At 43.0% G+C, this 12013-nt stretch overlaps 1 protein-coding gene across 1 annotated transcript in view; it reads left to right on the plus strand.

The window, feature by feature from the left end:
- The window catches only part of LOC124619687 (dipeptidase 1-like), a 315244-nt gene that overhangs the window by 95509 nt on the left and 207722 nt on the right, over nucleotides 1–12013 (plus strand). Inside the window, exon 5 of the mRNA XM_047146237.1 lies at nucleotides 9646–9796. Coding sequence (XP_047002193.1) covers nucleotides 9646–9796 — 151 coding nt within the window. The remainder of the gene's footprint in view (nucleotides 1–9645; nucleotides 9797–12013) is intronic.

Below are 12013 nucleotides of genomic sequence, written 5' to 3' on the forward strand. Positions count from 1 at the left end.
AAATACAGTAATCCTTTATAAAACTTCTAAATTTAGCTTTCCCACATTTTTGTATTCTACATTTCTCTGTAAACAGTTGCAAAGTGTATGGCAGAGTGTAAATTCTATTCTACCACAGTATAAGGTGTTACTCTTCCCGTTGGTGTTTATCTTCAAACGTCTGCTCGTTCAGATTTCTCACAGAATCAGTGAGGCTCTTCCGTGGGTCGAACTAACCTGCTCTTCTTTGTACACATTCAGTATTCTCTATTACTCGAATCTGAAATGGCTGATATTCTATAATGCGCCCCACGAAAGTTTTGTGCGTGATCTCCTGTGTAGACTGGTTGTACACTCATGGTCAGAAGAAAAAAATAACATTTTGAACAACTAGAGACAGGACGTTCATATTCACTGGACATGTACATTAGTACGTTCTGCAGAAATGTTTAGCATTTGAACTACGTTGGCCCTAGAGTTCAAGATCAACATCGACATCGCGGTGCAACACAACCTACCGGAAAAATGTGCCTGCGGCTCTCGTTGTCGCTATAAACCGAAGGTAATGAATGAGTGTGACTTGAGCTGATGTGCAGGATGCCACGCAGGCGTATGCGCGAACCGTACCGTCAGATTAGAGAGTTTGAAAGAGGGACGAAGTGCTTCGGCAGTGCAACGGGTGTGTGCAGAATAGTTCACGCAAGGCCGTAGAACACGACGAGATGGATCAGGACGCACAACCCAGAAGTCTGACACCTCATCCTAACGGCATTTCAGGAGTGATCTGCGTCCTCCTTGGCTCCGGTGCAACAGTGCAACAAATCGTACACTACTAGGAGTGAAAGTCCGTCGGTGTTTATAACGGCATGGGATACGTTCTCGTTGTCCACTTCTACTCCTATCTTTAAGTGCAGAAACATGCTAGACGTCAATGGTGTACGGAACGACGTCACTGGGGTGGCACCAGATAGTGTTTTCGGACGAATCCAGGTCCTCTTTGTTTGAAAATGATGGCCGTATTTTAGTTCGCCACAGACATGGCAAACGACATCACAGAGACTGCATTCGTACAAGACGTAACGCACCAACTCATGGCCTTGTGGTGTGGCGCGGTATTGGGTACAATCATAAATCCCAGCTGGCCTGTGTCCAGGGCACTGTGAACAGTGTGAGCTATATGAATGACATCCTGCAACCCGTGACCATACCCTTTCTGCACAACACTCCAGACGCCATTTTCAGCAAGACAATGCATGACCACATGTTGCAGCAGGAACACGTGCCTTCTTGGTGTCAAAGGATGTCAGCCTTTTGCCCTGTCCCACCAGATCACCAGAGTTGTCGCCAATCGAAAACGTGTGCGATATGGTGAAATGACGGGTGGAGTGCTGTGACTAGATGGCAGCCACCTCAGATGAACAATGGAACCAGGTGAATGCCGCATGGATGACATCATTCGCGCCTTCTATGCTTCGATGCTATCACACATGGACAAGTTACCTGGGCCCCAGACCCTGTCCGTATTAGGCAACATCACGCCTGCTGAACCGAGGTGATTGCAATGTTAATCGTTTCTGTAGAACATGCCAATGTACATTTACTGCAAATTTGAAGGTCCTATCTCGTTCAGGGTGCTCTGTTTTTCCTTAACATGAATGTACTTCCCCAGTTTTCTACTAATGAACTGAAATCTCCCATCTTATTTGCCTACGTTTAAGGTTCTGTGATGTTTTCATTTCCTGTTCCCAAAAATAGATAAAATCAGGTATTCTTACAAGATGACTGATTGTATTTATGATTCTTTGATACTGTTGCCATTTGACGTCGCAGCACATTTAAAGCAAACTGCCAGTTTCGCACTAATTTCAAATTCTTACCTACATCTAAAACGAATACTTGTGCAAAATATTTAGAGAGCACTTCATATTAGGTAATTTCATCATCTACAGAAGGCCCAAGGTTACTATTAATATTGTCTGCGAGGTATAAACAGCAAGGATCCGAACACACATACTTGGAGCGCGCCTGAAATTACTTCTACATCCGTCAGCGAGTCTCCAGCGAAGATAAAAATCTTCACCCTCTCTGCCAATAAGTCCTTTCCGTAATTTGTATTGGTTAGCATTGGAGATGCGATGCTCATCATTGTATTTGACGATAGTTATATGGATCATTTGTGCTCGTATTAAACAGGTGTGACCTCTACATCCTTCCAGCTACTGCGAACAGTTTTTCGTCCGATCCGCTCTACGATATGTTATGGTTCCGCAAATTTTGTATAGAATCTGACAGCGATTCCATAGGACCATGCGGAATGCTCCATCTCCAGCTAATTTTACGTGTTCTCAACGCCAGTATCACTAACATCTACGTCGTTCATCTCTCCAGAGGTTCGCGAATTAAAGAAGGGCAATACTCCTGGGTCCTTCTTGGCAAAGGGACATTTAAAAATGAAGTCCAGCATTTCTGCTTGTGATTCGCAACCGCAAATTTCAAATTGTGGCATCCACGAGTATCTATACAGTAACTTTAGCCCCCACCAACAGCCTTTGCATCTGGCCATAATAGCTTTGGCTTCTGTGAGTAGTCTTCTCTGAGCAGCCTTCTCATACGATTCTCCTGTAATGATTGTTGAAGGCTTCACACGTTGGCATCTTGACAGTCAAACGCATGTCCTTTAGCATCTTTCCGCCTGTATCTGAGGACTATTCTTTACATTTAGTGTGGAGATGTTTCTTCATTATTATGAGTTTTCTTACGAATACTAGCAATTAGGTATCTCTCCAACATTTGATGGTCACATGGTCTCCTGCAGAACCAGATGTTTCAGTATCCTCTTTGAGATTTCAGACAACTAGATCTTTTCTTGGTTTTTAAACATATAAATTTTCTTTTCCGTTTTATTTACACTTTGGTAGTCATTGTTGCTATAACTGTTTCATGGTCGCTGATACCATTCTCGGTGTACATGATCTTAAAAAGGGGTAGAACAGTCTGAGACGTGGTAATACCAACCAAGACAAGAAACTAAAATGTGTATTAAACATGGGCTCTAAAATGTGTACTTTAAGAAGTACGAGCACTCGTTCATCTTCGATACTGTGAAACACATCCCTTCTACTACATGCTATTTGCGTTCCATATTTTGGGAGGAGGTAGCATGGACCAAAACACGAAATGCTATCAAGTACACATGGGCTATAAACGCATACCTTAAGAGCTATGAGCACTTGTTCAATAGAAGAGATGTGTTTCATAGTACCAGTGATGCTCAAGTGTTCATAGCCCTTAAAGTGAGCATTGTAAAGCCCATTAAGACGTGAGTACTCACTGGAATTAAGGAAAACGTGGTAGGGAGGACACACCAGTATAACTTTCTTTCACACAACCTGTTTATTTAACAATATATAACCGTAAATGTTTTGTTATTTTACAAAATGAACAAATTTGCAAACTTCTTTTGACTTTAACTCTTAGGATTAATAGGCTTTTACAAAAGAAATCAAAACAGCAAACAATGATAACAATTACAAGACGGCCGTACCAGCAGCCCGCCCATTGTCGGGTGAAACAGCGGTGTTTACTTCCACACTGGACACAGTCTCTCTTATTAAATGCCAATCTGCAACACATGAGAACTATATACACCATTGATGACAAGAGTGATTCAATTACTGAAAACAGATGACGTAACCTTTAATTTGAAATATGTATGTCGAAAGGTTCGGGGTTAAGATGCGCACCTATGCTTAAAGGTTAAACAGACTAGGAAACAAAATGACAATGACAAGGCTTACTTCAAAGCCTCCAACCTCTTAATTTCAATCGGCATCCAAGGTGCGACTGGCTCCCAACCCGTCCCTTTTGACAATTGACTAAAGCCCTTGTGACAGTTGGCTGTTAATATTTTCAAAGTTAAACTGATTGTCAGTTATTAAGACCGCTCTCAAGGAACATCTTAAAGCATTACTTGTGAACACTTATTGCATGAGAACTCACTCGGCAGAACCACAAGATCCAGATAAAATACACCAATAATGACCCGGTCTTTCAAATACAGCAACATACAGCTTAGTACAACAGGTTCTTCAGATTACAATTACAATCAAAGCATTGAACCGGTTAACATCTAAATCTAACCACAAGGTCCATGTTTTGTTTAACGGTAACCTGTGCCTTACTACAATTGTTCCGGCTGTATTTACGACCAGGAACTGATTCATTAGAATATTAATCATAGGGTATAAACCAGAAAGGAAAAGCAATATAATAGCGGGACAAATTTTCAAACGACAACTAGTGTCTTAGTATAATACTACGGCCTGTATTTACGACTAAAGAGCCGACCGAGCAAAACTCTGAGGGTCGGATACAAACCAGAAAATAATAACAATGAAAGGTAATATACGATGGTTGGAACAACTGTCTAAGCTGGTCGTAGGTTGTGCTCGAAAAATGAATAGCATAGAGACAGAAGTGATGACACTTTCTGCAGGACCTGTCCATCATTTTGCAGGACAATACTGAAGCACGTACAGTGCAAGCTGTTACTGATTTTAAATGCGAACATTATAGGTTAGGCTTTACCGTGACTGTTATTGACATTAAATGAAACAACAAATTTACTGTTACTAGTCACCCTTTAAAATGGATTCAGGTTGGTTGTATATTTGGAGTGTTTCAGGTATGTCTAGTTTTGTTTGGATCTGCAGGATGCTGATACTTGTGTTGTTAACATGGTGTTTTGTTTCATGCAGGTGGGTAGCTATTGCTGGTGTGTGGTATCTTTTGTTTTTTAGTGCTGCCATGTGTTCCTTGAATCTAATCTCAAATGATCTGCCTGTCTGGCCTATGTAGAAGCAGTCACAGTAAAAACATTCAGTTTTGTGATTGGTAACAGTAAACTTGTTGCTTCATTTAATGTTACTGATTTGTTTGACTGATGGGGCTGCTAAGTGTTATACCAGCTACTGCACTCCCCTGAATTTAGCCCTCGTGCATTCAACTCGATTTCTGAACTGAAGGAAACACTTCACGGTATTCGCTTCAGAACTGCTACAAATTCGTCGGGCAATAGACCGCGCCGCTCGAACTGTCAACACAACTGGCACTGCTAACAGCATCGTACGACTTCCACATCGCTAGCAACGGTTTATACACAATGCTGGCGACTATTTTGAAGGTCAGTAAAACTTTGAAAGCCTTATCTATTTTGTACGAGCTGTAAATAAATAGTTACCACTATTAAGTTTCAACCCTCGTAATAGCGGGACCAATCTTTAAACAACTGGTGTCTTAGTACAATTCTACGGCCTATATGTACCATCAAAGAGCCAACCGAGTGAAACTCTGAGGGTCGGGTACAAACCAGATAAAAATAGGGAGCTCAGGTAGGCAATGACACAAATCACCACGAGGAATACAGAATGTTACTCCCCTCCATCAACAAACAGTTCCATGGATCCACGGTTGCCAACGGACCGACGGGATGTCGGCCTGCTGCTTCTAGTCGAGGCTGACCCCGGTGAAGCACTCCGGTATCTTCACTCTGCGCAGGCCCTCGTTGCGCAGCTCGTAGCTTCGGCCGCTCGGACCTCGTGATCACCTCTTGTCGCTACGCTACCGCCAATTCCCAATTCCCTCTGTCGGGCCAGGGGACCCCGTACATACATCGACAAGAATAGACCTTCCAAGGACACAACCCATCACAACCCATAGATACCAACTCTTCCTCATAGATATTGGCATTGGGGCCGCAAGGGATAATCGATGCTCCCCCTGAGCAAGTGGCGCCAGACAGAACAGTTTACTAACTCAACGGCTCACCCATGTTTACTAGAAACTTTTCTACTTGTTTTGGTGCGTATTACCACTTCTCGAAATATTCGAAACTTATTTATTCCCTGTATACCGAACTGGTATCAGTGATAATGAGGCACTTGAGAAACCCTGTGCACAAAGTACTACCGAATTGGAAGACAAAAGGTAACAAAATTGTAACGATGCACAGAAAACTGTGGAATCGACCAGAAAATTTGCAGATGAGATAAACAAACTTATCCTACCGTTCAGGAAGGAATTTGTTTTCAACTCCGACCAATCGGGATTTCAAGAGGAAATGTATATGAAAAAAGCCCCGAAATTAGACGAACCAAGAGAGTTGTATCAAGATCAACTAACATCAACGCCTTAAGGTATTCATATACAATTAATTTTGGTTGTAAGCTGCCTGGAAAGTTATTCATTGTGCTAAGGGAAGTTGGAGGTGCTCTCTCACCAATGATTCTTTCTCGTGTGCTTAATCTTGCAAGGGCAGTAGGGGTTATTTACGTCACAGCAAGTAAGTGTGAGAAAATGGGAGTCACAGAATTACAATCATGATATGAGCGCGGCTCTGGGCCAATAGCTGTTCGAAATAACTTGCTTTTGCTTGATTCCTGGTCTGCGTACAAAACTCATATTGTTTCTGATCCAACTATCCCTCCTGAAAAGTGTGTGGCATTGCAATTCATACTACCTGGAATCGCTGGACAAATTTAGTCGCTGGATATTTGTTTTTTCCATGCCTATAAAACTCATTTGCCAACGGCCTTGCCGTAATGGTAACACCGGTTCCCGGTAGACCATCGAAGTTAACCGCTACCGGGCTGGACTAGCACCATCCGGTCTACCGAGCGCTGTTGCAAGCGGGGTGCACTCAGCCCTTGTGAGGAAAACTGAGGAGCTACTTGACTGAGAAGTAGCGGCTCTCGTCTCGTAAGCCAGCCGGCTTGGCCGAGCGGTTCTAGGCGCTACAGTCTGAACCGTGCGACCGCTGCGGTCGCAGGTTCGGATCCCGCTTTGGTCATGGATGTGTGTGATGTCCTTAGGTTAGTTAGGTTTAAGTAGTTCTAAGTTCTAGGGAACAGATGACCTCAGAAGTTAAGTCCCATAGTGTTCAGAGCCATTTGAATCATTTTTTCTGGTCTCGTAAACTGAAATACGGCCGGGAGAGCGGTGTGCTGATCACATGCCCCTCCATATCCGCATCGAGTGACGCCTGTGGTCTGAGGATGACACGGCGGCCAGTCGGTACCGTTGGACCTTACCAGGCCTGTTCGGACGGAGTTTAGTTTGATTTTCATAAAACGCATTATGACTCTATCTGCAACTGCGCCATAAAGAGAAGCTCCACGACAGGCTGTTTAACATTCGGTTGCGTGCCATCACGTTCCATCAGTTCTTAACACCCCGTTACAGTAATACGATTCTATATGCATTCTTTGAAAGTGTGTTCCTAGCTGAACGCCCTGCACAGTTAGCAACATCCAAGAAGCTCGCCTTCGATCTTGATGGTGCAAACCATTGTTATCACTGTGGCACGCAAGTTTTCAACCGGTGTCCAAGGTGCAAGGTGAATTGTTTTGAACATTTCTTGAATGTCGATGATGTCCATTTTCTGAAGTATAAAAGAGGGTGACAATTATATATGAAAACGTAAATTAGTTACAACCTACGGAGTGTACACTTTATTCACCATGTCACTGCAGATATTCGGATTTAGGTTATTACATGTTCGATATGCATGCCATCTTTGGCGATGACGTGGCACAGGAAATTCTGGTTGATCCGCTGGAATGTCGGGACCATCGATGATGTCGATGATCTCCTGAATGGCTGTTTTCAGTTCAGCAATGATTTTGAGGTTTTTGTTGTACACCTTGTCTTCCATATATCTCCACAAAAAGGAGTCGCATGTGACCAGATCCGGAGAATATGGCGACCAATCGAGGACCATGCCAGTGGAATGCGGACTCCAAAATCCTCCTCCAGGACATCAAACACACTCCTGCTTCGTTGGGTCGAGGTATGTCTTGCATGAACCACATGTTGTCGAAATCAGGGTGACTTTGGATAATGAGGATGAAATCACCTTCCAAAACTTTCATGTACCGTTCGGTAGTCACCGTGCCATCAAGTCATAACGCACCGATTAATCCGTGACTGAACATTGCACACCACACAGTCACCCGTTGATGATGAAGAGACTTCTCAGTCACGAAATGCGGATTCCCAATCACCCAAATGCGCCAATTATGCTTACTGACGAACCCATCCAGACGGAAGAGGGCTTCGTCGCTGTGGACAATAGTGTTGGCGAAACACAACCGCTGTTCCATGGCCCTGGGGCTTAATGGCTGATGGGTTTGAATTTTGTATGAGAAGAGATGCAGGTCTTCGACAGTAATTTGTAGCAGTGTCTCCCAGGTGATCCCCACCCGTTGTGAAGCACGTCCGATCAATTTCCTGGGTCTGGTATGAGACACAGCGCGTTGTCTTCTCGATGTTTTCAGGCGTTTTCAGCCTTTTTAGACGACCTTCATTGCCAACACTGTCATCACGAATAATACCCTATCTATCAAACTTGTGAATCAAATTCTTGATTGCTAGCACACTTGAAACGGTTGTCTTCAGCTTGAACTCGGTCGCAAATTTCTTTTGAGCAGCTGTTGGGCTGTTATTATTCTCATAGTAAGCCTTCACAAGTGCTATACGCTCAGGCACGCTGTACCGTGACATTTTCACGTGCCAACGGCCGACATCAACAAGGTGCGTGCGCTTTCGCATACTAATTCTGACCATGCTTTGCGGCCAACCGTGCAGTTTGAACGTCCTATCGCAAATGCTTCTGAAGGTATGTCGATTTTATGTTATATAGTTCAGTAATTGTCACCCTGTATGTATATCCAATAGAAGGTTGATCTCTGCACCTTCTGGACGCTCGTATCCTGTCACCCTCCTAATGGACATGTTGAGTCATTAGCATATAAATTTTTTCCTGTCATAAATTTTAACACAACACTTCCAAATGTGCCTTACTAAAATTGAACTTACGACCTTGCGCTCAAAGGGTTTCTTGTCAGTGATCACATTACATCACTAACGCATGACCAACTCAGTTGCTGTACATGATTTCTAGAATCAAAGGCGCGTAAACGTTTGTTTGATGTGTTTCATTTCTTAATTTTAGACAAATAATTTCACAAAACATGTGACCGTTTTCGTTTCAGTTGTTTTTCTAACGATTAAGTACGTATTTTTAATTTTTGAAACATAGTTTCAGTAAATATTAGCGGTCCTAAAATACTACTAAAAATATTTAAAAAGAACTGTCAAGACAGCAAAAATATTTTATTTTGAAAACGGTGACTTGTTTACATCGTTGTCTGACCCTCCTCAGACCGTTACATACTCTGTAAAAGGAGTAACATGAAAGCTACGACCTCGCATTAAGGTAAACACAACAGTAGAAAATTATATGTAGCTGCAATACAAGTAAAAGAATAGATACCCTTGAAACTTCCTGGCAGATTAAAACTGTGTGCCGGACCGAGACTCGAACGCGGGACCTTTGCCTTCGCGGGCAAGTGCTCTACCAACTGAGCTGCCCAAGCACTTGCCCGCGAAGGCAAAGGTCCTGAGTTCGAATCTCGGTCTGGCACACAGTTTTAATCTGCCAGGAAGTTTCATATCAGCGCACACTCCGCTGCGGAGTGAAAATCTCATTCTGGAAATAGATACCCTTGTTGACTGCTGGAGCTGGTAGCATGGAGCACTAACTGCTCTTGGTTGATGTGAAGAGCAACTTCTCCATGACGTGCAGCTAACGTTACATGAATGTTGCAGGCATTGGAGAGGCTTTCGCGGCAGGCAAGATCGGTAGCCTGATCGCGGTAGAGGGAGGTCACTCGATCGACTCCAGCCTGGGCATTCTGCGTGTCTACCAAGAGCTGGGAGTCCGCTACCTGACGCTGACGCACACTTGCAACACACCATGGTGAGTACATCAACAAAGAACTCGCTGACGACTCGTCCTGGTATAGTTTCAGAAGATCGATTCTCTTCGGTGCGAGAGCGAGGAAACTAGCTTGATCCTCTTTAAACTGAACTTAATGGCTTAAACGGCGATAGGGTATCAGATAGTTCATGCAAACCAACGTATCAGATTCAGCATGGGACCCTGCTGTTGGCACCTAATAAATACGTGTCGCTATATGCGTACTGGATAAATGGACCAAAGTCCAAGGGCAGTGCAGAGCCTGCACTAAGAACCAGCCTAGCCAAGCAATCTTTTAAAATCGGTTAGGAGGCATGGGAGGGACGCCATGTGACTGCCTCTCATACCTGTCTGCAAAGACACACTTCTGAAATACATTCTTTTGCGTTTTAGATCTCCTACAGGGCAGATGGTTCAAACCACCTCCCGCTGCTCTCTTCTATTTCTGTAAACTGGCCCCCTCTCTTGTAACATGCGTCTGCCCTTGTCTCTAATATTCAGTTTTCGCTTCTGCAACACCACTGTCACTTTTTGACATCTATTAACTTTCGGCCGCCTACCTTGTTTGTTAGTCAGTTACTTGTTCCATATATCACTTGAACGATCCTTTTATCAAACAATGTGGAACGAGTTAGTTTACAGCATATGAGCTAAACGTTAATGAACACATGCAACTACACATTTTTTAGTGGCTAGCAGTTTATAAGTAGAAATTATTCAATGGAATGAAAGTAGCTGTCCAGGAAAAAGATTGTAACTTAGATTTAAAAATTACTTTGCTTCCTGTCAGACATTTTATGTTATTGGACAAATCAAAAATTTTCTGTGCTGCATTTTGCTCAAACTCCTTTCCGGGGTACTGACACCTTTAGAGATGGGTAATGGAGGTCAATTTTCCCTGGAGTGCTGTAAGTGCTTACATCACTGTTTCTCTCAAATTGTGGTGGATTATTTACGACGAATTCCTTTAAGGAATGTGTGTATTGTGACGGTGTAGTTAAAATGCCTAGTTCCTTTAAGAAGTACCTACACCAAATATTGTTCTTACTGTTCGCATTTGTACAATCAATACCTCCTTTCTATGTGACGAGTTACCACAGAAATCCTTTATTGAGTGGAAATACGCAAAATATACGAGGAGATTAGCAATTATACGGAGAGCGAAAGCGGCTGCACTTAATTGTTTGAGCTCAGTAATATGCTTATTCTAGTTCAAGTTTTCATCAATGTGTTTACACTCTACCCTCCTTACTGACTCCTGCTCATGTTCCACATCGTTTGTTGGAATGACTATTTGCTGTACAGAATTGAATGTAGGGTGTGTTTTTCAAAATTGAAGGAGAGTCTATTTTCAAAGAGTCACTTAATAATTCTTTGGAAAATACGAGTATTATTGCCTATGGTGTAAGAATATCCATCCTGGAGGGTTGCGTTGTGACCCAAATCTGGAGTAAACGTTGACTTTTCTTTAAATGTACGACTTTATATCAATCCTGACAAATCACACCTTCCATGCTGCTCACATCCAGCAATCGGACCGTCTCGTAAATTTAAGTTAATATAAAATTGAAAATTTGTACAAAACCCCTCATCAGCAGGCTAAAAGCACTCCCATGTTATCGCTCTCTATTAAAGCACGCTGATATCCGGCAGGTCGATGTGAGCACTCTTGCAGCTTAAAGGGATATATTCATTTAAATCAAGATTCAGAGATAGGGATAGAAACAACAAATGTAGACTATGAAGGGCTCTGTGATACAGCTGAACATCAGTACCTCTTACTGAGGTTTGTTAGTGGCTTAGTGAGCATACCTAAACCTGTGTGAAATTTGATCAATCTTTACTCCCTAAATAAATTTCTGCTGAGGCAGGATAGTCTACCATGCCCCCTCACCGTTTTGCGTGCTAGCAACCGTTTGTTCGAAAGATACACACTGCGCTACCGGGCTTCCTTCTTAGAGGACTGAAGACAGTGAAACGCTCTTCTCTGAATGATATATGTTCATTAAGAAACAGCCAGTAAGGGATGGATATGACAGAGAAGACCACAGTTGCTTACGAATAGGACAGTGGGGCTAGGTTGACCTTATAAAAATCCAAGCTGAGTAAAACCACAGACCCATTACAAAACTTCAGCATCTACCTGCATACCTGCATACCTCGCAAACTACCGTGGGGTGCATGCCGTCAGGTACTAGGTGTTTCCTTTCCTGTTGC

Source organism: Schistocerca americana, chromosome 6, assembly GCF_021461395.2.
Source record: "Schistocerca americana isolate TAMUIC-IGC-003095 chromosome 6, iqSchAmer2.1, whole genome shotgun sequence".
Lineage (NCBI taxonomy): Eukaryota > Metazoa > Arthropoda > Insecta > Orthoptera > Acrididae > Schistocerca > Schistocerca americana.